Below are 27,142 nucleotides of genomic sequence, written 5' to 3' on the forward strand. Positions count from 1 at the left end.
TGACCTTGGAGCAGCTCCAGTGCATAAAGGGGCTACAGGAAACCTGGAGAGGGGCTTTGGACAAGGGCCTGTAGGGACAGGACAAGGGGAATGGCTTTAACCTGCCAGAACAGGGGAGACTGAGATGAGCTCTTAGGCAGAAGCTCTTCCCTGTGAGGGTGCTGAGGCGCTGGCACAGGGTGCCCAGAGAAGCTGTGGCTGCCCCATCCCTGGCAGTGTTCAAGGCCAGGTTGGACACAGGGGCTTGGAGCAAGCTGCTCCAGTGGAAGGTGTCCCTGCCTGTGGCAGGGATTGGAGCTGGATGAGCTTTAAGGTCCCTTCTAACCCAAACCAGGCTGGGATTCAGTGATTTCAGTTGTGAGCTGAAACTTTTTCACTTGCATGGTCACTTCAGGAGCTCCTTGCCTTACGCCTTTTATCTTTATGTCTTTTACATTACTGATGCCACAAAACAATAGTTTACTTTCACTCTGAAAGCTGAACAAGGCCCTCAGTGCTGTTTGCTGAATGGGAAATCTGAAAGGAATGTGTTTTGGACATTGATCAAGGTGTGAGAATTACTGACAATGCTGTCAGACCACAACCGTAACACTTGTCCTGGCGTTAACTGAAACATCAGCGTGTATGCATGCAAATCACAGGGTGGGAAAATAACACACTGAACAGGGCACTCAGTCAAGTGCCCAGAGATAATTGTTACTCATTTAAAAGTCACGAATCCGGGGCTGCAGTGTTTTCTTTTTCAGTGAATCAAACCCAGTATGCACTGGTAGTAGTTGGGTTTGTAATATCACATACCCGTGAAGGAGAGATGCATCTGCGAGAGTGGGGAAAAACGTTTGCATATCCCAGATCCCCATCACTTGCAGAGTGATGAAACTCATCCTTTTTGGCCACTTTTAAGGCCTTGCTTATTGTCACTAAATTTCTCTGATGTGTATTTCCCTCCGAGTAAGGTAAGACTGTTTATCTGTTTTCTTCTTCCTGCGTTCTCACCCTGTGCCTTTTCCATTTGTATTCTGCAGTTTGCCATGTGGGTGGATGCTGTTATATTTGTCTTCAGCTTGGAAGATGAAATTAGCTTCCAGACTGTTTACCACTACTACAGCCGTATGGCTAACTATCGGAACACTAGTGAAATCCCAATGGTACTGGTGGGAACCCAGGGTAAGTGCAGCCTTGATTTATGAGTGTATTTCTGTTCCAAGCTGGCAAAGCCATGTCCCATCTTTTCCCTTGTCTTCCTGCTACTCATCTGATGATGAGAGCCTATGGGTAAACTGGCTCTTCATCAGCAGGTGGTTGTTCTGCCTGCTGGGCTTCCTCAGCTGCCTTGCTGCAGGGCTTGTAGCATTGCAAGGACTGATTTGAGGTGGGACACAAATATCCCTGCAGCACCTTTGGGAGAGGGGTTATTGCAGAGAGTATTCCAAAAAAATCTTTTCAGTGTTTGCTGGTCCCAGTGGGTTTGTGGGTCCACAGGGAATGCTGAATTTGGGCAGGTGAATCAGCAGTGTAACCAAGTGCTACAAGTCAGACCAGTTCAGCTTGATATCCAGAAGTGATCAATACCTGCCATTCCTAAGCGCAGATGGATCAGACATCAGCAAACTTCAGCAGTGTTTTAAGAAGCAGATGTGAACCATCCTGCTGCTCACTATCTCTGACCACCCTTTAAATCCAATAGGAATGCAGTGGCGGTGTTTTGCCACCTGAAACAAACACACACACCCCCCATCCTGTTTTCCCAAACCCTGTTCTGAAGCAGCAGCAAGCCATAGCTGTCCTATGGGGAAGCGTGGCAAGGGAAAGGTACCAGTAATATTTCAATTTCTTTAGCATCTGAGCTGTCTTTTGGATATTCTTGCCTTGTTTTCCCAGTGCATCACATTAATGTTGTGAGTTGCCCTTGTAGGTTTGTTTTGGGGCATCTTCCTTTTTAGTGTATACCACTGGTTTGGGGGATGTTGAAGCTTTTCAGTGCTCTCTCAGCTTATTCTATTGTCAGCCTTGGGGTCAGAGAGCAGTTTGCTTTCCCCTGCCTGCCTGCCAAGCTGCCACATGAAGGCAGGGGAAGTGTGGGGAACACAGAAGGAGGAATCACTACCATGCTGTAGGGCGGAAACAGATGATAAAGAAATGAAAAGGGAAGCAGGGACACAGAAAGTCCTAGGACAGCAGAAACTCCAGCCAGAAAGCAGAAATGAGCTGCTCTGAAGAGCCGCACTGTCGGCTCAAAACTGGAGTTATAAAAAGAGAGGGGGAAATATTTCCCTTTTATTTCTGCACTTCCGACACTGGGGTTTTCAATTTTAGTCCCATTATTCTGAGAAAGGAATCTGGTTCTTTAAAGTTATTTTTCTGTTGCAGCACTGATGCAGAAGGGATTTTTTCAAATCACAGAATCCCAGCCTGGTTTGGGTTGAAGGGACCTTAAAGCTCATCCAGCTCCAACCCCTGCCACAGGCAGGGACACCTTCCACTGGAGCAGCTTGCTCCAAGCCCCTGTGTCCAACCTGGCCTTGAACACTGCCAGGGATGGGGCAGCCACAGCTTCTCTGGGCACCCTGTGCCAGCGCCTCAGCACCCTCACAGGGAAGAGCTTCTGCCTAAGAGCTCATCTCAGTCTCCCCTCTGGCAGGTTAAAGCCATTCCCCTTGGCCTGTCCCTGCAGGCCCTTGTCCCAAGCCCCTCTCCAGGTTTCCTGTAGCCCCTTTAGGCACTGGAGCTGCTCTGAGGTCTCCCCTTAAGGAGCCTTCTCTTCTCCAGGCTGCCCCAGCCCAGCTCTCTCAGCCTGGCTCCAGAGCAGAGCTGCTCCAGCCCTCACAGCAGCTCCATGGCCTCCTCTGGACTCACTTAAAGCTGGAAATACTTCTAATTCTGGGAGTAAACATCAGGAAAAATACAGATTTTTGGCTTCATGAACTGTCAAACAGTGCAGTGAAATGAAATACATAAATCTGCTTGTTAAATACCTTAATCCACTTGTACCTGTTTGACATCTACCTTGTTGGTTTTGGCTGGAAATGAGCTGTGAAATGAAATCTCTCCCAAAATATTAGCACTTGCCTGATACCAGGTTGGACACAGAGGCTTGGAGCAAGCTGCTCTAGTGGAAGGTGTCCCTGCCCGTGGCAGGGGGTTGGAACTGGATGAGCTTTAAGGTTCCTTCTGACACAAACCAGTCTGGGATTCTGAACATTCTCCTCTGCCTCTTTATTCTGCTGTGGGCCAGGCTGTAGTGCTGAATGTGCTTCTGGAATCCAGCGTTGTTCCTCCGTTCCATCCTGGTTAAATGCTCTCAGCGCCCTCTGCTGTGATTAACGAAATAAATCAATCTGTGGTCAGCTTTCTAAGGATCTGCCCTGCTTTAATTCATTGGATCTCACGAGAAGGTAGAGAGAACATCACTTGAGCTATGGTCACGTGAGGTCCTGAGCGGAGCCTGAGATGCAGCATTGCAATGCTCACTGACTTCGTGCTCACATGGGGCTTATTTCTTTCCCAAATAACAGATGTAGTTTTGCTGCCTTGGACAATAGGAGATATTAAGGCAAATATCCTGAGCAGCTCTGATTGCTGAAGCCAGTGTTTGTGGTGGGGGAGAGGTGGTGGCTGCAGTGTTGTAGAAGGGATTGCACTGCTGTCTCACCGTAACACTTATTGTTCCCAGAGCTAAGAATTAACCGTAATACCACCAGAACAAATGATGTTGCTGCTTCAGATATGTTCATAGCATTGTCACTATATAGTAGTCAAGCAATATAAGTTCTGTAGAGTTCTTGCTGTGGTGGAGTAGCAACAAAGAAACTTTAGGAGGGTTGTTGTTTTCTTCTGGTGTAAGGCATGTTTTCCAGCTCCTATGGATAAGCTCTACGTTGGAGGTTAAAAGCATGCATGGAAAGTAGCTCTTGCAGTGAGGTACGAAAGGTTATTACTTGTTCAGGTAAATACTATTTTTATTGGCTTTGCAGTGTGTTCACACAACATCTCATGGGTGCCTTTACAGCAAGGTTTGAGACTCAGTCATTTACAATAAGTGCTGAATGCTGAGCCTTAATATTGGCTAGCTGTCTTGTGTGCAGATCTTAACACCTTCCCCAAGTGCTGCAGTAATACCTGGTACCATTTCTCCCCCCATCCCATTGTTTCTCTACTGAAAATGTTCTTGTCTTTAGAAATGTGCCATATTTTGTGCTTCACATTCTACAGGTGAGGGTTACTGATAAGCCAATGCTGATGTTTATAGGAGATGTAAAAGTCGTTTGACATGATCATTTAAAGATGCTGTGAGGGCTGGAGCAGCTCTGCTCTGGAGCCAGGCTGAGAGAGCTGGGCTGGTTCAGCCTGGAGAAGAGAAGGCTCCTGAAGGGGAGACCTCAGAGCAGCTCCAGTGCCTAAAGGGGCTGCAGGAAACCTGGAGAGGAGCTTTGGACAAGGGCCTGTAGGGACAGGCCAAGGGGAATGGCTTTAACCTGCCAGAGGGGAGATCAAGATCAGACATAGGTAATATGGTGGAATGGGCTTGGAGCAACCTGCCCTAGTGGAAGGTGTCCCTGCCCATGGCAGCGGGTTGGAACCGGATGATATTTAAGGTCCCTTCCAACCCAAGTCAGTCTGGGATTATATGATTCAGTGTTCATCGTAATAAAGTCTTATGGTTTGTACTTGCATTCACTGCTTGGGTATTGGTAATTGTAAGGTAATGTTTTCATTGAAAGATGTATTTTTTTCTTGTTGTTGCTGTAGATGCCATCAGTTCCAGTAATCCGCGTGTCATAGACGATGCCAGAGCAAGGAAGTTATCGAATGATCTGAAGAGATGCACTTACTATGAAACCTGTGCTACATATGGGCTCAATGTGGAGAGAGTCTTCCAAGATGGTAAAGAGAGCTTCTTTCATTTATTGCACAATACTGTAGCTGGCTTTTGAAATAACCACTGATGTCTCAGAGCTCAGGTACTTGCCTGTTTCGGAGGCATTCATTATTGTTTAATTACAGAAAACGCTTGGGTTTAGGGATATCTTTTGTTATTTTAACATCTGTAGCTATAGGACAAGGGATGACGGGTTTAATCTGAAACAGGGGAAGTTCAGGTTGGAGGTAAGGTAGTAGTTCTTCCCTGTGAGGGTGCTGAGGCGCTGGCACAGGGTGCCCAGAGAAGCTGTGGCTGCCCCATCCCTGGCAGTGTTCAAGGCCAGGTTGGACACAGGGGCTTGGAGCAACCTGCTCTAGTGGAAGGTGTCCCTGCCCATGGCAGGGGTTGGAATTGGATGAGTTTTAAGGTCCCTTCTGACACAAACCATTCCATGATTCTGTGATATTACCTTAAAGGAGGTAGAGAGCTCCTCATGCTGAACACAGCACATCTTTAGTGGTATGTTCTCTGCCAGCACCTTTAGCCTTACGCTGCTTTTAGTCTCCATTTGTTTTTCAGTTTTCTTTGTTGCTTGAGTTACTTTAGCAAAATTTTCCTTACTTACAGTGCTCATGGAGACACTGAGAGGCTGCTTGGTCAAAGTAGTTGAAGATTCTCTTGCACGTTTGAGACAGTAAAAAATAAATGGAGAAAATTGATAGGAATAGGGTAATCATGAGCAGTAAGGTGTGACATTCACAGAGTGTTTGTTGTTGGCAGCTTAACTGTGATTTAAAACATGATTAGCAGTAGTGGTTTAATTGGCCTTATAGGAGGTACTTAAGACCATGATGTACCATCTCAAAATAGAACAAAACACAATGTTCTGGTTTAGCAGTATCAGTCATTTTTTCTCCTTAGTAGTTGGTGCAGCGCTGTGGTTTTGACTTTCGGCCTGGCAATAATACTGATAAAGCTGATGTTTTCAGTTGCTGGTCAGAATGTTTACCCTGACCAAGGACTTTGTGAGTCTCATGCTCTGCCAGGGAGGAGGAGAAGCTGGGAGGAAGCAGGGACAGGACACCTGACCCAAACTAGCCAAAGAGGTATTCCATACCACAGCACGTCATGCCCAGGATGTAGAACTGAGAGTTCCCGAAGGACTGGAACGTGAGCGGTTGTATTCTCTTCCCTTGTTATTTCCTTTATCATTATTGGTGGTAGCAGCAGTGATTTGTGTTATACCTTAGTTATTAAACTGTTCTTATCTCAACCCATCGGAGTTGCATTCTTTCGATTCTCCTCCCCGTCCCTCTGTGTGGTTCTAATTTACGGCCTGGGCTTAAACCACGACACAGAAGACAAGGCAAAACCAAGTAACCAGAAGTTCTGTCTGACCGTCTGTACCTCTCTTGGAAGAGTCACCCTTCCGAGGAGCTTCTGTGGCTGCAGAAGTGATGCTGACCTTGGTCGTTGCAGTATGAGATGGGCTTTGTGCACCCTCTAGTGGAAATTCAGTCGGGAGTCTTGGGCCTTTGCTGTCTTCTCTATGGTGGTTAGTGACTGAACATGTCCTCTCCTTATCACAGCAGTTCTTCTGCGTGTAAAAACCTTCTGCGTTACATTGAAGTACTTCTTAGAGTTCAGCAGGGGTTTTGTTGCTGGCTTTTTGTTGTGCTCTCTGTGGTTATGGGAGACAGAGTCACCTCAGTACCTGTGGGAGATGCATACAAAGACAGGAAACATTACAAAAACCCTCTAAACATTCACATTTTTAAATAGAAAATACTAACATGCACTGGGATTAGTTCCCAGTAAGGGTGTTCTTACCCATCCTGGTGGTAGGATTCCAGAGGGCAGCATTTGAAACTCTCTCTTTATGCCTTGCTCCCTGTTTACTCTTGAACTAGTTGCAGAAATTACTGTTTTCACTAACTAGATTTCCCGTATTGAATATGGATTTCAAAGAAGCATTAGGGGCTTTTTTTAGTACATTTGATTGGAGTGCTGGCTAGAGTTAGAGTTTTAATGTTATATTCCAAGCCGTAGTGTTTGTGCATCATGGTACAGGCAATTGTTTTAATCTTAGTTTGTTTTCCTTCCTTCTCATGGACCTTCTGAGAGACAAGTCTCTTGGCACACAGCTGCTGTGATCAACTTGGAAGCTTCCAGGAAGCTCCTTTGTGCCTCTGCTCAGTTTCAGTAGTAAGTAGAAAGAATTGATCATGTGTTTAAGAAATATCAAGGTTTTGTTGAACCTACAAGGCAGCCCACCATTTCCTATTTGACAGTTCTTAGGATTAGGAATGCTGCTGTATAAATGTGTTACAGTTGCCAGACACATCTGGGGCAAAATCCAGTTCCTGATCATTTTTGCTGTTTCTTTCAGCAGGAAACAAAGCAACTTCTTAACCCCATAAAGTAGGTGTGTGAATGACCAGAGCAAGTTGTTAAGAGGGAGCACTGGATTCCTGCCCCTCTACTCTGCTTTGGTGAGACCCCACGTGCAGCACTGTGTGCAGTTCTGGTGTCCTCAGCATAAGAAACACATGGAGCTGTTGGAGCAAGTCCAGAGGAGGCCATGAGGATGGTCAGGGCCTGGAGCACCTGTATGGAGACAGGCTGAGAACATTGGGGCTGTTCAGCCTGGAGAAGAGAAGCTGTGTGGAGACCTCAGAGCAGCTTCCAGTGTCTGAAGGGGGCTACAAGGACGCTGGAGAGGGACTCTTCATCAATGCCTGTCAATAGTGATAGGACTTGCAGCATCTCCGTCCCTCCTCTGGCCTCACTCCAACAGCTCCACGTCTCTCTTGTGCTGTTGCCCCAGAGCTGGATCAGGACTGCAGGGGGTTCTCCCCAGAGTACAGCAGAGGGGGAGAATCCCCTCCCTGAGTTGCTGCTCACACTCTGGGGGTCCAGCCCTGTACACAGGGGTGTATTCTGCGATACATGTATTATGTGAAATTGTATTCAATAGGCAGTTAAAGATAGCATCATAAAATACACACTGATTTTGCACACATACTCCAATTTTTAACTTCTTTGTATGTTGATAAGCACAAAATGTAACTGTATGCAGTCACAGCTCATGTAGTGCAGTAAAACTTTCCACAGTGGCTCGTGACTAAGCATTGCTGGCACATCAACTATAGAACATCTTAGTGCTTTGTGAGTCTTCACTATGTGCAGCCAGCCTGTTACCTTGCTGGCTTCTGTTTAACAGCACCTTCAGAGCATGTGATACTAAACTGGAGTGGCTCCTCTTCATCTTAGACTAAAGGAATCAGGACTTGAACCCCATACCCACGGTTTAAAGGTTTGGGGGGGTGCTGGTTGCTTTGGGTTTGTAAGTTGGGGGGGGGTCATGTTTGGTTATATTTGGTTTTCTTTACTTTAAATTCAAGTGAATTCTGCAATACAACCTCTGGAGGCACTGACTCCTCAGTGTCCCTCAAGGGACTTGTGAGCCCTGTTTGCTCAAGAGCAGGCAGCACACAGCATCAGTTAATAACTTCTCTTTGTGTTCACAGCCTCTGCAGAGTAAATGGAACCAATTATCCAACATCAGAAAGCATTGTGTGACTCCAGAAAACCATTTCTTGATGTAAATATTGTCAGTGAACAAAGGAAAGGGAGGAGGGGAGGAAAGTGAACAAAGGGAAAGGAGGGGAGGAGGGCCAGGCTATGTAGAGGTCTTCTAAATGCTCTTAAGCATTTCCTATGATTCTGAGCAAACCTTGAGTCAGTGCCAGCAGCCTTCATAAATGAACTGTGATTTTCATCATACTTGAAAGGGGTGCAGGCCAATTACTGCATTTCATTACTATATTAATGGATAACACAGGGGGGTTTATTGTGTGTAGCTAAGGAAAAATAGTGGATGACAATTAGTAGCTGTATGTCAAACAGGAAGCTACTTAGACCTATTAAGTCTGTTTTCTCTGTATTGAAACTGGGTTTAGACTTTGCTTCCAGCTGGATGGGTATCTGTTCCTGGGATTTAAGTGCAGGATTTACTCACTATTGATTATATTCCAGGGTAGGTAATGCTTAGTGTTTCTAAGCTCCAAGTGTTTGCTTTTCTAGGTCTGTGAGGGTATTTCAGTACGTTGACCAAGGTCCCACAGCTTTTTGCTGGCTTGTCACCTTGACAAATACTTCACTTCTCTTCAGTCTTTAGCATGATTGCTGTTGGAAGGGTTTCTTGTGAAGTATGTGGGGGATTTGGGGTTGTTTTCTCAATGTGGCTGTTGCAGCAAGTTCAGTAGGTGAGGTTGGCTTTGCTTTAGGTCATGTTAGCATCAGTGCTCTTGTTTTGCATGCAGCAACTCCTGTTGGATGTTTTTTAACCAAGCCCAACACTGTGCGGTGGTTTGCATCAGCTGGGCTTCACATGCATCACTTAAAGCCCAACTGCACTCTGTCCTTCCTCTCTCCCTTCTGATTTCTACGAACTCTGACTTTCCAGTGAGTTGGTAAATCTGAAACTGTAAAATTCCATTGTCCAAGCCCCAACAGCAGGCTTTTCTTTAACATAGCAACTACTAGTTTTCATAGAATCGTATAATCCCAGCCTGGTTTGGGTTGGAAGGGACCTTAGATCTCATCTGCCTAAGATCTCAATCTCAGTCTCCCCTCTGGCAGGTTAAAGCCGTTCCTGTCTGTATCCTGTCTGTGCAGGCCCTTATCCAAAACCCCTCTCCAGCTTTCTTGTAGGTCCCCTTAAGGTATTGAAACACCACAATAAGGTCTCCCTGGAGCCTTTCCCATATGAAGACAGACTGAGAAAGTTGGGGCTGTTCAGCCTGGAGAAGAGAAGGCTGCGTGGAGACCTCATAGCAGCCTTCCAGTATCTGAAGGGGGCCTACAAGGATGCTGGGGATGGACTCTTCATCAGGGACTGTAGTGACAGGACAAGGGGTAACGGGTTCAAACTTAAACAGGGGAAGTTTAGACTGGATATAAGGAAGACATTCTTTACTGTGAGGGTGGTGAGGCACTGGAATGGGTTGCCCAGGGAGGTTGTGAATGCTGCATCCTTGGCGGTGTTCAAGGCCAGGTTGGATGAGGCCTTGGGTGCCATGGTTTAGTGTGGGGTGTCCCTGCCCATGGCAGGGGGGTTGGAACTAGATGATCTCAAGATCCTTTCCAACCCTAACTATTCTATGATTCTATGATTTTTGTTAGAATAAGTGCTGGTTTACAAGCTTTTTGTAAAAGTGAACTTCTTGTTTCTTGTTTCTGCCTTGGTGTGATGCAGACTTACCTTTTGGATGAAGAAATGGAAGTGGCATTAAGGGGTCTTTTACTTCTTCATTGCACACACGTTAGACATCAGATTTCTGATCTTTCCCCTCCAAGCATCCACTGCACTTTGTTCGTGGTCATCTATTACAACTTCTGTCTCTCATAACTCATTTCCTATTTTCCCCATGGTTGAGTGGTAGAAGAATTTAATTTGAATGATTGTTATTATTAAATCCAAACACACTCTTTACAGTGCTTCACTGGAATTGATAAACTCACTGTTGATGGTAACAGCGTGTAGAACCATGGAATCGCTTAGTTTGGAAAGACCTCTGAAATCATTGAATCCATAGGTTCCTATTTTGTTACACAAATGCTGCTTTACAATAGTATTTCTCTTTTGTCAGCAACAACTTTCTATGAAGGCTGTGTAGTGAATGCACATCTGTGTATTCTTAGATAACTGTTTGTTAATGCTGAAAGGAGCTGAAAACTAATTTGCAGCCAGCACTTGTCAGGGTGCTTATTCTTAGTCCTTTGGGGTGTGCGTATGATGAATCCCTCCTTATCCAATACCCCAGAAATAGTTTGCAAATTAAACTGTTAAATAGTGTGATGGAGCTTGCAAATTCCTATGTGCAGGAAGTGTCCAGGCATCCTGCGATGGGACTGTCTGCTGGTGTTCGGAAGAGCTTGTGCGCTAACGGAGCAGCAGTTGGAACATTGTGGAGGGTTGTTGTTAACCCTCAGCCTGGTCCCACTTGGGTCTAACCTTTGGTGCAGTTTGAAGATGGAGCTGCACCAAGCAAATCCTGAATTTCACTTTGAAGTAAGAAAGACAAATTCCAGGTTCCAGGGGATTAGATTAACATGTCCAACAAAGGAGCGTAATAAATTCCTGATACTTGGAATACGGAGTTGTCGAAGGGGGGAATTATCTTGTAAAAATCAGATCAAATGCTAATAAGATCCATTTTACTTCAGATTTCCCAATTAAGAATTAAGGTTGGGTTGGGATTTTTTTCCCTGCTTATCAGAATGGATTTTATCAATGACACTGGAAATTATTATTTTAACGTTTCTTGTCAGCACAGGGTTGTAATGACTGTGTACTGCCCCGGGATGCCTTTTTAATGATTTTAGCCTTCTTGAATTAGCTTGATGTACCATTAATGCATAAGAATTGCTTTTATTTTTGTTCATGATGTATTCATAATTGCACGTCTTTCCCTGCTTTATGTTCAGATTGGCTTTGACCCATTTAACTGTGAGCTCTGCAGTTCTCTGACGTGGCAGAGGAGAAGCAAACGTTCAGATATTGAGAGGATAAAATTTTACCATCAATTGAATTGAAACAAAAGGGATTGAATCGAATTTTGGTGCAGAGTTGAGTCTGTTCCTGTAGCTTAGCAGTTCACTTGGGTTGTATGCCTGGTAGTGATCAGAGTAAAAGGTATTTACGTCTCTCAGCCTAAGCTTTCAGCATGGAGATCCTTTATGTTGCTGTGGGTACCTCTGTAACTGTACAGGGATGGCAAAATGCTGGAAACCTGGTTGTTCATGTTAGATTTAGAACTTTGAAATTTCTTAATTCTGGGGAGATGAAACCCATCTTAAAGGCACCCACTTGTCATTAGGATTACACAGAACTGTATTTCCTGTGTGTATATATGTAGGTACATATATGTTGATCCTGAACTTTATTGTGAAGGCATGTGAATCTACTTGAGCAGGTCCAGAGGAGGCCATGGAGCTGCTGCGAGGGCTGGAGCAGCTCTGCTCTGGAGCCAGGCTGAGAGAGCTGGGCTGGGTCAGCCTGGAGAAGAGAAGGCTCCTTAAGGGGAGACCTGAGAGCAGCTCCCAGTGCCTAAAGGGGCTACAGGAAACCTGGAGAGGGGCTTGGGACAAGGGCCTGTAGGGACAGGCCAAGGGGAATGGCTTTAACCTGCCAGAACAGGGGAGATTGAGATGAGCTCTTAGGCAGAAGCTCTTCCCTGTGAGGGTGCTGAGGCGCTGGCCCAGGGTGCCCAGAGAAGCTGTGGCTGCCCCATCCCTGGCAGTGTTCAAGGCCAGGTTGGACACAGGGGCTTGGAGCAAGCTGCTCCAGTGGAAGGTGTCCCTGCCTGTGGCAGGTGTTGGATCTGGATGAGCTTTAAGGTCCCTTCCAGTCCAAACCAGGCTGGGATTCTGTGGTTTCTGCAGTGTCAGAGTTCAGAGCCTCACTCTTGAGGCATTGCTGGACCTGTTGCATTCTGTGCAGATGCACGTAGGGGAAGATTTTTGATGCAACTCACGTGTGTTACATCCCATGGATGGCATTGCTGCTGCCACATCTTTCTTAGGAAAACATGCATTCTTTAGGGTTGGGTTTTGTTTAGGTTTGGGCAATGGCTTCTGCCATTGCTGCCTCCTAGTTTGGACCTCACAAGTTAGCCCTGGGGCTGTGTTTTTGCTGTTGGTTTTGGATGCTTTGTTTGCAGACCAGACTGATCTTTCATTGTGGAGCGTGTCTGTGTGGAAACATTTACCAGAAATGCTTTCTTTCCAAATCCAAGTGGTATCTGTAATGTCATGTTGAAGGACTGTGTCTAAAGGGGGTACCTTGAATTACACATTCTCCACTAAGGGATGGAAGATGACAAATTAATCCTCATACAGCCGAATTGCAGGGAAAGGCTGTCACTTGCTATCAGTATTATCAAGTCAGCTTTTATAGATGTGTTTTCATTAGGAAATGTTAATCAGTCTAATGGGAAGTAAATTAAGTCTCAGTCCTGTTCTGCTGACAGCTGTTTGAGGAAGAGGCAATATTCACTCTTGCACTAGGTACGGCCTGAAAGCTTCTTCCATTTGGGAATGGGCAGCTCTGGTGGGCACCCTAGTGCAGGGTACAGCTGAGGAGCATCTCTCTTGGCTCCTGGGATTCCCTGGAGTTGAGCAAGGAACAGCTCAGAGCATTCAGGAAAGCACCCATGGATGCAGTACGGCATCCAAAGGAATGTGCTGCTCTAACTGCCCCTTAGTTAGGCTTGGGGGTGATGGCCCGGGTCAGCCTGGTGAGGCTTTGCCATGCTCCTCCGTGCTGCCACTACACCAGGAAACACCGTTTTGGTTGCCAGCTCCAGATATGTGTATTTACTTATGTCTTTTATGAAGGAGAGATGAAAGGGATGTCATTAGCACAGCTTAGCCCAAAGCTTCAAACCCTCAGGCCCCTTCCAAGAGCTCCCTGGGCTATAAACAGACATAAAATGAATGCTTTACGTCGTGTTCCAGTGTCAGTGGAGCACAGCATGAGCAGGGGGTCCCTGGGCACTGCTCCAGGTCTACAGCCCCTTCCGTCCTGCCAATGGGCCTGGTGGCATCTGGGGACAAAGGGGGGCAATGGACTTCATAGCCTCTTGTGAGGGAGCCAAGGACTTGGGGTTCACGTCCCTGCCTGGAGAGTGTGGCATCATGAGGAATCCCGGCCTTGCCACCACGTTCCTTCCTGACACTCCTGGGCAGCGTTTCTAGACTCAGTTACTGCTCTTAAAGTCTGAACATTGGGGGTATTTAAGCTGTTTGTGTTCAAAAGTTCCAAATTTCAGTTTCTTATAATTCCATGTGGGTTCTGGGCTCAAGCACACACTGAAGCTGGGTCATGGGGAGCTTCTCCTCACCCAACACCCCAAGGCCTTCTCCTTAGGGCTGCTCCATCCAGTCTTCTCCCGCCGGTGTCTGTGCTGGGATTGCCCCTGTCCATGTGCGGGACCTTGCACTTGGCCTGGTTGAACTCCATGAGCTTCGCACGGTCCCACCTCTCCAGCCTGTCCAGGCCCTTCCGGATCCCATCTCTCTCTCCAGCATGTTGAGTGCACCACACAGCTCCGTGTCATTGACACATTTCTTCACCTCTGCACCCAGACTCAAATGCAGGTGGAGGAAAGAAGAGAAAGAAATCTTGCAATGACATGTCTGCATCTGTTTTTCTCATTCTTGGGGTTAAATGATGGGATGAGGAGGTACAGCTCAGGGTATGACGTTTAAGTGCTGTGGTTTGTACAGAGGAGGTAGATGATGTGGTGCTAATGAAAGCTCCAGGAAGGTTTCTAGCTCTGGTAAGCGTGTCATTCGCTGTAGAAAACAGTGATCTCTGCAGAGCGTTCCATGTGACACTTAGATTTTAAAGGGTCAGTTTTATGGCACTTTCTTGAAGTCTTCATTTGAAGCGGATGCAGTGAGGCACGTTACTTGAAACATAGGTGCTGGTGATGCAGAGCTGAGTGACCGCTGTTACATCTTCTGAAGAGTACAATAAATGAAAGACCATGTTCATCCTGTGCAAATCCTTCACTTGGTGGAAACAAGAACGTTGATGCGTTTTATCAAACTGTGGAAGAAATCAGTACTGAAGGTTCAGAATTGGTCCAGTAGGTTCATATCTCTTAATACAGACTTGAAGAGAAACCCTGGGCACGAAGTGTGGTAGTTGTTTGGTGGTCAATTGGTTTTTATTGGTGAGAGGCACAAGCAGTCTGTTTTATAGGATCATGGAACTTGTGTGAGAGATAAAGTATTATGAGCATATTCATAGCCTGGCTTGCAAGCAATTAGGAATTGTTTTCCATTAGCATCACAAACTGAAGTGGAAACAAATTCTGGAAAGAGGGAAAAAGCTTGGAAATGCCTTATTTTTTAAACCCTCTGCTTTTTCTACAGCCGGTGGTGTAAATGTGGAGATTGTGTTGCTGGATGTGTTCCACCTCGACCAGGACCACAAATGCAGTAGGGGTTTTATCACTGTCCCACCATATTAATAGGTCCTCTATCAAATATGAAAAGTCGCTGTTGAACACGTGTGTGTCAGCAATGTATTGCACCCATAGGTTAAATCCTAGTTCTGTGTGCTGATGTGACACAGGCACTCATCTGAAGGACTGTGCTGCTTCTCTCAGAGGTGAAAGTTGTGTTCAGTTCAGTAAGCATATGTGGAAAATGGCAGTATCTACCCTCCTTTTGATGTTAAGCATAGAGTATCATTTCCAATCTATAGCAATCCACCACTGCTTTTTGAGAGTACGTGGTGGTTTTTAATATACTGAAGCATGCTTTTAATTATGGGCTTAGATTTTCATTTGCTTGTCACTTTGCAGCCTGTGTTAGGCACTTGTGTTGCTGTTTGTGTTTAGTACCTTGGGAAAATACCGCTGCTGCTCAATTGTCTTACTTCTTGCAGAGCCTTAGTCTTGGTAGAGGAACAGAAGTAAGTCAGATGTCCTGTTAGCTTGACAGAGGTTGAATTATGGAAATACATCCTTATGTTTTGCCGTGCTGCAGTTCTGGTGGAGCTGTAACAGAAGCTGAAAAGAGCAGTGACAATATCTGCACTTTGACAAGGGGGCTTGTCCCAAGAGCAGGCTGAAGGGGAGATGCCCCCCGTGCCTTACTATAAAACTATGAGAACACCACCAACCTGCTCAGAGCATCACCAGAGGGGTTTTGGAGCACCTGGAAGCAAAACCTGTGCTCAGGGTAGAAAGCAGTCTGTTAGAACAAAGGCAGGAGGCAATAGGAAGCCTGGGGGTTGTTGGTGCTTTGTGCTGTGGTATTTGTAGCAATCCCTTGAGATTCCAAAGAGGAATTGTTGTATTTGTTATTGTTGGTATCCAGCACACTGAAGCTCTTTCATCTGAGTTGGCAAACAAAAAAGCTCTTGCCAAGATGTTGATAGTGCATTTATATCTCTTAGTTTCTATAACTTATGTCTGTTCCTGGTGTGTTTGTGGTGTATTTAGTAACATTTATTGAATAGCTTGGTTTTTCCTCTTATAATAAAGGGGTGCTTTTTTGTCTGAGCTATCAAACATCTAAAACTGATGTAATAAACATAATCCTTTTGTAATGTTCTCTGTTGTGTAACAAACATGTTTTAAACATCAAAGTTTATTATTAGCATAGATTGTTCTTCAAAAGGGGTTTCTGAAATGCATTGCAAATCATTCCCTTTCAGCTAATCCGTATGCATATGCAAATCCTATTGAACCTGTTTGCTTCTCTGGGATTAGCACTTGTGTATTCAGAGGTTAAAAGGCTGCATGAATGTATGGGGGGTAGTGTGTGCAGTAAGCCAGAATAAGTGATGGCATTAAGTCTCCTGAATTCCTAAGCCAGAAAACATCCGGCACTGCTGCTGTGTTTAAAATACATGGGATTTCCTCTTTCTCTACAGAGATCCCTTGATCTGTATTCACTTCTGAAATTGAAGTAAAATGATTGGAGCAACCTGCTCTGGTGGAAGGTGTCCCTGCCCATGGCAGGGGGTTGGAACTGGATGAGCTTTAAGGTCCCTTCCAACACAAACCAGGCTGGGATATGGTTCTATTTGAGTTGTGTATATGCACAAGCCCAAACTCTTTCCGTTGTAGGATCAAGTTACTGTTTGGTGGAAAACAGAGCATACAGCATGGTGTTGTGTTGCGTAACTCAGAGATAAGTCTGTAGAATGTAAAACTACTTTTTGAGTAGCCCCTTCATATGTATTTTAGTGTTTCATTAATTTTGCCTTTCCAGAGGTGGTCATCTTCTTGTGATCCACTTAGACTTGTTTTATCAGTGCATGGTCTATTTGAAGCAGTGAGCTGATGGATAGCACTGTGCGGGCTGCCTGTGTTATGAAAATTATCCTACCATTAAGTGTGGTTGTTGGGCACAGGGGTGAACTACTTTTATTAAGGGATTACTGGAAAATGGAGACTCCTGCAAGCTGGTTTGGTGTCAACTGGTTGCTCCCTGTGCACACCCTCAGTTCATTAAGAGTTTGGAGAGGTTTGGGGTTAAAATTCCTGTGTTTTCTTGGCTATTACTTAATGCTGACAACTGCTCTGTGTGATGGGCTCATCCTTTTCTTGCCAATGCCTGTGCTTGCGGTCCTGCAAATGTCATGTCAATAAGCTGATTCCCACCAGGATGATATTTAAACACGCGGAGGCTGTGTAAGGAAGGGAAGAGTTTTCCTTGCTCATTTGAACTGCCTAGCATCTGAGATTTGAGAGAAGTGGTTTCTTGATGGGTGCCCTCACAGTCAGCGCGATTTAAGCCTTCATTTCCAGTAGAGCTTCTTCCAAGGAAGGATCTTTGTCCTTACAATCATGGGGTGAGATGCAGTGATGCCCGGAGAAGGGAGGATGCTTCTGGGTACTGCTGTGGCCACGGGCACTGGACAGAGCTGGCAGCAATCACAGTGTTCTCGCATGGTCAGGAGTCATCATCCCATCGTCTGGGGAGATGAGTGTGGTCCCTTGGCAGTGGATTTAAGATCAACAGTCAATGTTAGTAAGCGCAAAGTGGATGTGATAGAGAAATGGGAATGCGTGTTCGTGTGGTGATCATACATTTGTGAATTGTTTGTGGAACACCGTTATCTTGGATTTTAAAGGGAGTATCTAGGACTTGTCCTTGGTCTTTGAATGTAAGTAAAGCAGCGCACTGCTGTCAGCCAGGCTTTGCAGGGTTGGTAGCAATGATAAAGTAATACCTTGCTCAGTGTACAAGTGCTGGTTCATCACCTGGGGGAGCTTTAATCCAGAAGAGTAATTATTAGAAAGCTGGTATAAGACTAAAAAGCAAATAGTTTTGTTAATAATATATGAATGATTATTCCTTTCGGGTTCAGTATGGTAAACCTCAAGACTTCTCAGTACACAAGATGCTGCGTGTTACATATTGTTTGTCACACAACAGTTAGACCTGAGTGCCTCTCTGCTAAACAGGGATAGGGAAGAGAAGTGATAGACAAGCATGCTTGTTACTGCATGCATGCAAGATACAAGCTGTTGGGTACCTTCTGGAGTGACTTTCAAAGCGCCCTTTGAAAAGGCTGAAGATGCTTTTCAGAGTCACCAAAATGGTTTTAAATGTAGAACTTGAAGGAAAGCAAACCTTTCCGTATGTGCACTTAATGAAGGAACATTATGGGCAGGTGCTGAAGAAAGACTTTTTTCCATAGAAAATCGGATTTTGTGCATAAAACTTGTTAATGTTAGTGAAGACAGGCCATTGCTTGCTTCAAGTTATGTGTGCAGACTCCAAGAGATGTAGTGTGCTAGAGACACTTCTGCTGGAGATACTGTTGTGTAGAAAGTGATGAGGAGTAAATCAGCTTCAGTTTAGCATAGATAAAGTTGACTTGCTCTCATCATTTATGCCTCTTCTGATGGCTTATACAGTTACTTGTGTCTTAGCCATCATAATTTACAGTCTTGAGGAAAGGTAGGTTTAGATTTAAGCTGTGCAATAGTGTAACTAATGAGAAATGTAGGAAATTTATAGCATTTGATGATGGATTGGATAAGTATCTCGACATTAATTGAAATCTGAGGACTCCCTCCTGTCTTCCAGTTTTAAAAAATAAAGTCTTTTTGGACAAACAAAATTATTTGTATTTTGGAAGCACTTTGCGTGTTTATGGAAGACATGGCTGGAATGGGAAGGTGGGAGGCTGGTAGCTTTACCTGTAATTTGTCAGTGCTTGGGTAGCTAACCAGTGTGTATCCCCTGCTCACCTGCACAAACTGATCCATTTTAGCTTGAGCAGCATCACTTAGCTCCTTGTTTTACAAGCTGTTTGACTTCAGTTGTCTTCATAGAATCCCAGAATGGTTTGGATTGGAAGGGACCTTAAAGTTCATCCACTTCTGACCCATGCCACGGGCAGGGACACTTTCCACTGGAGCAGCTTGCTGCTCTTCCCCTAGGATTGTGCATTTTGGTCCCAGTTCAGTACAGAAACTTGGCTGCAGGCAGCAGTTTCTCCTTGTCTTCTACTTCTCTTCCCTATCCCTGTTTAGCAGAGAAGCACTCAGGCCTAACTGTTGTGTGACAGATCATCTGGATAAATACTTTACATTCATCTCTCCATTAATAACACCATTGAACTGGTAGTCTCTAAAGCGGTGGCACAGCTTTCTTCTGCGCTGTCATTCTGTAAATGCTCTATTCTGGCTGAAGCTTAGTCTTGTGAAAATGTCTAAATTTCCCCATTAAGTGCTTAAAAAGTAATAAAACTCAAGCCATTAGCCTTCAATCCTCAGATCTGTATCAAGAGAAATATTCCTCAGCGCAATAAATCTGATCAAGTGTTCGACATTTATATCATTCGAATTCATTCTCTGGAAATGGACCTTTGAAGGTAAATTGCATTAAGTAGGGCAGTTTAAATATTTAATACAATCTTATTGTAACTGTTAGCAAATGATTAAAGTGTAAAGGGGGGCTTATATGTTTTGTGAGATTGATGTTAAATGCTCTATGATGCTTCTGCTCTGGTGGGAAGCTGCTTTTATGAGAGCTGAATGTGCAGAAAAGCCACAGAAAACAAAACAAATACAGAATTTAGCCTTTAGTAATAGAGTAGATGACTTTTTATTGCTATTGGATTTGTAGAGAGTGTATTTGGAGCGGGATTTATTCCACCTGTGAGTGAAGCAGCAGTCTTGGTTGCAATAAGCTTTTTCTAGTGGAAATGTTTGTGTCCGAGAGGTAGATTTTGGTGGCTTGGTGGTGGACAAGGAAATCCTCAGCTGAGGTGGCTTATTTAATCTTACTTTGCTCCCTGGTGGTTTGTTTTGAGGAAGGTTTTAGGGGACAAGAACATTGATGTACTCCTTGATGTTGGTGGTGAACGTCTAGAACTTCTGCTTAATTAGAAGCTATGAAGTGTTTGTGCATCTTTTGGATGTTGCTGTAGTATTACTGTTGGGTTTGCTTTGCAAACTGTTTGTTCTGCCATATAGGTCACACAAGGTCCCTTCCAACTCTAACCAGGCTATGATTTATTGACATACTTGCTTACCTAATCTCGGGAGACAGTGATTTGCGTCACTGAGTTGGGATTGAGTGATACACAGTGTTAGTCATACTTACCTGTGGCATTGATTCAAGATACTTAATACTGATTCTTATTTCTAGCTATTTTTGTGTCGGGTAAGACAGGAAAAGTTGCTGTTTCTGAACAGCCAGAGCTGAAATATGTAGTTCAGTGAAAGCATCACAAAAAACCAAACGTACCAGGAAGGTGTGTTTTTGAGTTGATTTTAAGGAGAATTGTATTGAAGTGTTTTAGACACACTAACACTGAACTTAGCCCATTGTAGCTGAACTTAATTATTAACTGTGGTGGGCATGAAAAGGTATTTTTCAGTATAAAATGCGTGCGTTCGTGCATGCATTTCCTAATTGCTTGTATTATGAAATAACCAAATAGTTCTTGGAAACTATCTGCATCTGAGGAGCTGTAAAATTGTTTTAGTAGGGTGAGATAATGGTATGCTTTAGCAATAAGATGCAACTTTAATACTTTTGAGAATCCTGTGTAATCATGTAATAAAACTACTGACTTCTTTGTAATGTGGGTTATGTTGGCAATTATTTTCATTCCATTAATGAGTACTACATGAGTAGCCTTGATGTTGTTCCACCCTGAAGGTAACTGTTTATTATAGTCAAAATTTAAATCCCTCAAATATTAGGAGCTATCTCACAATAGCTTTGTATCCAGCACATTAACAGCCCTACAAGGTAATAGAGACATAAATGAAGACAAATTTGTTTTAATATAATGAGATAAAGGGAATTCAGGTAAGAATTGGCTCCTGTGTTAAGATTTGTCTTCCTATTTTGGGAGCAACTTTGACGCTTTCACTGGATTACTCTTAAGTAAGCTTTTGTCTACATTACAGCTTTATAGTAAAACATATACCACAAGGAAGACAATGAGTTAATCAGACAAGGCAGGCTTTTCTATCGTGGTATCGTAGTCATTCACAGCTAGTCAAGGATTTTGCTTCATGTTAAACATGCTTGTAACAACAAACATCAATATCAATACTTAAAAGATCAGTTTGTTTGCATGATTTTACCTGCATAGCATAGGAAGCTGCTTGTCTCTCCATGGCGTGAAATCGTGGTGGAGATGCCTTTGTTCTTAGCTAGCTATTTTAATAGCATGTTACCTGTTGACTTGCCAGCTGAATCGTAGAATCTCACACTGGTTTGGGTTGGAAGGGACCTTAAAGCTCATCCAGTTCCAACTCTCTTCCACGGGCAGGGACACCTTTCACTAGAGCAGGTTTGCTTTGGCATTGTTTAATACCATGTCTCCTGTAGTTTGTCTTACTTGAAGTACCTATTTTCATTTGTTGACTTTTATGAGCCTGCAAAGGCAATAAATTTCACATAGCAGAAACAGAGTGATAGCACTTAAAATGTATACAGTGGTTTAAACATCTCTGTGCTTGCCGTGTTCTCACTGAGACAAAGGCATGTCCCATGTGAAATGCCTTGCTTCACCAGAAGGCTGTGTTGAGATGCTTTCCTTTCTAGACTGTGCATAGGTGCTTGGGAAGTACAGGGAACAATAGGGGAGTGAAAGCTCTCTGGTTTGTATGACTACCCAGCACTTCAAAGTCAAGTAGTAAAACCACAGGTATCATGCATGTATATAATCAGACTGTTTTAAGAAGCAAAGGTTTGTAAACCAAGCACTTTGTACTGTAAAACTTCCTAATACTTTTGGTGCTGTGAACTACAGAAACTATTATTGTTTTGGTCAGATAGTTTGACTCTTGCTCACTTCCTTTTCCTACCCTTGTTGATCATGCTATAAAGTGAAATGGAAGTTAGTTAATAAGAGTGTTAAGTGAGTTTGTGTTCGGTGCAGAACAACTCATCTCTAGACATGTGGCTTTACAGCACACTTTGTACAGCAAAGAATAGCTTGAGAAGCTTCTGGCAGGATGTTGTGCTCATGCTAGTTGGTTGTTGGAGTGCAGCATAAACCCAGATCACTGGAAAGACCTGGGTTAAAAAGTTGTTCACCTGATTTTCCTGCTAGAGGTGGTATCTGATGTAACTACAGCCTCCATTGTGTGCTGGTTTCATGCATCTGCTTGCCTCAGTTTTGTATAAGAGGTGCTTGCGCACAAGAACACGGTGTTAAACTGACTGCTGATAATGTTACATAGAATGCATTCATTGTTGGCAAGAACTAAAACAGAAAAGAGTTCTGAGGGTGAGACTTAGGGGTTTTTTGACATATAATGGGCATTTCCCTTGGCAGAAATGTCCCCTTCAGCAGGACAGGAAGATCTATTGGCAAGACATGTAGGACACATGAAATACCAACTGGCTTCCCCCCGGCCAGAAAGGAGTCAAGAAGTTCCTCCGTCCAAGCCCAGGTACTAGAGGTGTTCAGCACTCATTTCTGTGTTACAGCACGTTATGCCAGGCTGCCCTTGAAACAGAGAAGTATAAAAGTTGCCTTAAAAATGGATTGAATTCAAAATAACAAGCACAATGGCCTTAATAATGGGTGCTTACGTTAATGTTTCCCATCCAGAAGCAGTTGTGGTTAGTGCTCACTCTTGCAGTTATTACTGCTTTGCCTCTAGTATGTAATTGTGGAATAAATTGATTTTTATTGAACGCTTACTTATGGTAAACACGGAATATGAAGCATAAACCTGCGCATTGCTCGAACCAGCTTGCAGAGACCCTTCAGCCCGCTGCATGTGCAGGCACTGAGTGCAGGGATGTGGCTGGATAACAGCAGGGGGTTGGAAGTGGATGTTCTTTAAGGTCCCTTCCAACCCAAACCAGTCTGGGATTCTAACAAAGATGGGGAGGAAGCAAGAGATGAGCATGTCAGCTCCAGATGGGACACAAGCTATGCAGGGTCAGGCTGGATGATGGAGTTCCTGGTTGTCCTCATGTTTGGTGTCTGAAAATAGAGGGTGACAAATATTGTGACGTTTCTGAAGCTATTTCCCTTCCTTGCATTTTAAAACTCAAAGCCAGTTATGTTTACCTTGTCCTTGTGTAAAACTCCCTTTTCACAATTGTTACCATTTAAGCAGAGAATCGAGTTTCTCAAGTAAGCCTCATGATGAAATGTAAATGTTCTCAGACTTAAATATACCACTGTGGCCTTTGACTTTACAGTGAGAGCACGCGCTTGTCAATGATGCAGTACAGTGCATATATTGCTTAGCCTTCCTTATAAATCACCATCTTATCAAGCGTCTGGTTTAGCACCAGTTGCAATAAGGTTATTATTCCATGCATTTGGTAGGCAGAGATCTCTTGAAAGCCTGTAAATGCATCAGATCAGTAACCGTCATGAGTGTTACTCGAACACACAAGTTTGCAGGAAGAGTTAAAGTTTGTCATAGGGTTTCAAAAAGCCAGCTTTCCTTTTCAGAAGTCTGGCCCTTCAGCATTGGGGTTTAATTTCACTCATTCTTCACCTTTCACAAATCGCTGATGTGAATTGAACTTCTGAATTTGAGACGTGATGTTGTTTGTCATTCAAAGTGACTTCTGTGTATGGGGGAGCGTTGCATAAGACGAAAGTTAATCTTTGTGTAAACTTCCAGTTGTTTTGGAGGGCTTTGTGGGTTTGGGCTTTTTTTCCCCTTTCCCCCAGCAGTTATAATAGGTATTCATGAGTGTTTATCCCTTCTGTTGTTTTTCAGTCAGCCATGAGCATTCTGACTTCAGCCAAAAGCTATTTTCTGCCTGTCAGTAAGTGGTAGCAAACATACTGCATGATTCTTGCCTTCCCATCTCGTGCACAAAGTGGCAGGTTTTCACTGAGGCCAGTGTTTAGGCACTGTGTTGGACATACAGTGCAGATGAATGGTCCTTATACATGTTTTCATGAGAAACCAATTTGGGTTTAAATTGGTTGTAATTCAAGACAACTGTTTGCATCTCCTAAATACCCTTGTACTGGTGATAACTGAGAAGAGAAATACTGCCAGATGTTACAGGTATTGTATGCCTGGAGTCTTCCCTTTATTATTTCAAGTGTTCCTTGCTTAAAGAAACAACCACATGAAGGGCACAGTGGTAACTCTATTCACTGCCTTTCAGGAAAGAGAGCAGTGATCAGACTTTTGATACCTCTGGATGTTTTCCAGGGCCCATGTTAAAACTGAGGAGGGATCAGGTCTGGGCTAGACGAGGTTTCCCTAAATGCATCTGTTGTGTGATGCAGAGATAGTTTTGTGCGTTCAGTTTCAAGAGGTGCGTTGCTAGATGAGACAGCCTTACCTTGTGTCTTGAACTTCTTGTAAGGAGTCTTTTCCCCTTGGTTCTCTGCCTTTCTTGTCCTTATACTTGAATGAAGCTGTGCTAATGAGATTTGAGAGACCCGGCTGCCCCTGCCAAAGCAGCCTCACATGGCACAAGAAGTTGACATGTGAACAGGCCTTTGAACCAAGGAAAGACAACTCTGTCAGAGCAGTTACTCTGGCAACAGGATTTCTAATGGTGATTAGCTCCGAAACGGAGCACAAAGAGGAGTCGGTTCATTATGGAGGCGCAGCTCTGGGGTTTGGGGAGAGGAGGTGACCCGCTGTTTCTCCCAGGAGTGAATTCAGGCTTCTCCTTGTCAGCCCTGCACAGTGGTCATGAGACAGGAGAGCTGTGTTAGGTAAAACTTAGCATCCAAGTATTTTTTCCCCATGTACCAATGGGAATGGTGGTGTTTTGCATGTGGATCTGCTGAGCCAGGGTGTGGGAACATGGCTTTACAGCTCAGAGACTGTGAGCACGGGTAGGTCCTTCCAATAAGCAATCCGGGGAGAAGTTAGCAGGAGCTGTTTAGGAATGAGTGGTTTGACTAACAAAAAGTAGCATTAGAGATGAAAGTGGCAGGGGGTGGGAAGGTTAATTCTGTTTTGGTGAGCTAGGTCAGGCATGGAAGAAGAGGCTTTCAAGTCAAGAGCTTTCTCTCCAAACTTGGACCTTTTATTCATCTCGCACACCAAGAGTTTCACATGGGATTAACAAGGCCTTAAAGCAAAATGTAACTTGTAGTCATCCTGCCTTGTGAAATCAAGTTGAAATGAATAAGAAACAAGCATCAGTCTTCCCCAAAGACCAAATATTTGCTAAATATCCACTCTAAATATTCTTGGCATTTCGCTGTTTATTTGCAGAAGAGTTCTTGACTTTGCAAATAAACTTTGATTGGCTTTTTGTACTGCAGATAGATGGCTTAATATAAAAATCTCAGTATTTGATAGCTTAATTGCGTATATAAAAGTAGAGAGAATGCCATTGATCTTGAAAAACAGTTGAAATGCTTGTTACTATCTTGATTATTTTTGCTCTCTGCCACTGACTAAGTCAGTATTCATCTGGTTTAGAAACCTATCTTAGCATGTATGCTTACATTAAGCTCAGAAGTACTGAATCATCTTAGGGACGAGATGGAACCTGAAAGCTCTGGGTAGAGATATTTTTGCTTTCCTGCATTCTCGGCTCCCTTTATAGCCTAACATTTGGTTTAATTGTGGAGCTTCCTCTGGCCTCACATTTCAATTACAGGCACTTCAGTATTAATCTGACAATTCTGACTCTTGAGTAGCCTTTAGTTGGTTAATGAAGTACAATAGCTGGCTTTCATTAACAGCAGGAAGACGCTTAGGTACGGCCACAGCTTGCGTCAGGCGCTCCTGAAGAGGAGGATTTATTGCTCTGTGTTTTTCAGCAGTGGCGGTACTGGCACGAAGTCGTGCTTTTGAGTATATTTGTGTATACACAACAAAGCTGCTCATAAATGCAGCGCGAACTTGGAGAGGATTGTAGCTCTGGAAACAAAATGTGTTGGTTTAAGGGGTTTTCCTACCACTGTTAAGCAGCTGATGGGTGATCACTTTGAGTCTTAACAGAAAGGTAATAACAGAGATGGGTTTGGGCTGAACAAGGAATGCAGCAGGTCTGTTCTCTGTGTCTGGTGTTCATGATGGTGTGTTTCTCTCTTGCTATACAACCATTTAACTGTGGGGTTTTTCCTCCCAAACTCCTTCATCTGAAGGCGCCAGCAGATCTGTGGGGTTTTCATTCTGAGTTTCGGGTATTTCAGGATATTCTTTGTGGAACAGAAGATGCGGAAATGGATTGTGATTGCTCCATCCCTGGCAGTGTTCAAGGCCAGGTTGGACACAGGGGCTTGGAGCAAGCAGCTGTAGTGGAAGGTGTCCCTGCCCATGGCAGGGGTTGGAACTGAATGGAACTGATGGGTCCCTTCCAACCCAAACCAAGCTGGGATACCCAGGACCATAAGGCTTCATGCTCAGCATGTAAAGCTGGGGGAATAAGAAAAGGGGGACATGTGGAGTGATGGTGTTTGTCTTCCCAAGTCTCCGTTATGCATGATGGAGCTCTGCTGTCCTGGCTGAACGCCTTCCTGGCCATAGGAAGTTCTGAAGGAATACCTTGTTTGCTTTGCTTCTGTCTTCAGCTTTTGCTTTACCCATTAAACTGTCTTTATCTCAACCAGGAATTCTCTTGTACTCTTCTGATTCTCTCCTCATCCCCACCAGGGGGGAGGAGGCTAGTGGCTGGGTGCTGGTTAGTGGCTGGGTGCTGGTTAGTGGCTGGGTGGTGGTTAGTTGCTGGCAAGGGTTAAACTGTGACAGTGCTGAACCCCCTTTTATTGACTTCTGATGGGCAAGATTTAGGTTTCATCTCCTCTCAAGGTAGCTTTAGAAATAACACAGTAGGTCTTTTGACAGGCCAGCGGTTGCCCCACAGATGATCGGTCGCATCTTTCGTATGTTGCAAACTTTGAAGGGTCAGAGTCCTCCTTTAGGTACTTGTGAAGCTTGTACCCCCATCATATCCAAGGGCAAGTAGCCCTGAGCACTTGAATATTGAATGCAGTCTAATTATGGAGTGACAGCTACAGGACTGCAATGAAAGAAACAAAAACTGTTTGATGGTTCTAAGGAGATCAGGTTTCCTAATGAAGAGGGGAGACATGGGAGGAACCGTGCTTGGGGGGGGGATGTTGGACTTGTTGCTGAAATGGAGGGGGAATTGGGGAGGTTTGGCAGCTCAGAAGGGGATTGCCATTGAGGAGCACATCATTTTTCTAACAGAGGGAATGGGCTGCTCTAGAACTCACAGCACAACTTCAAGTAGGGAACATTAGAGCTTAGGCTGCAATTTGACCTGTTTTACAGTGCACAGGGTAAGTTAGCCTTT

General features: G+C 44.3%; 1 protein-coding gene across 2 annotated transcripts in view; it reads left to right on the plus strand.

The window, feature by feature from the left end:
- Positions 1-27,142, plus strand: part of AGAP1 (ArfGAP with GTPase domain, ankyrin repeat and PH domain 1) — a 320,627-nt gene that overhangs the window by 111,716 nt on the left and 181,769 nt on the right. For both annotated transcript variants that reach the window (XM_080632007.1, XM_080632008.1), the window contains exons 5-6: positions 1,026-1,167; positions 4,750-4,884. In XM_080632007.1, coding sequence (XP_080488133.1) covers positions 1,026-1,167; positions 4,750-4,884 — 277 coding nt within the window. The remainder of the gene's footprint in view (positions 1-1,025; positions 1,168-4,749; positions 4,885-27,142) is intronic.

Source organism: Psittacula echo (assembly GCF_963264785.1).
Source record: "Psittacula echo genome assembly, chromosome: 20".
Taxonomy (NCBI): Eukaryota; Metazoa; Chordata; class Aves; order Psittaciformes; family Psittacidae; genus Psittacula; species Psittacula echo.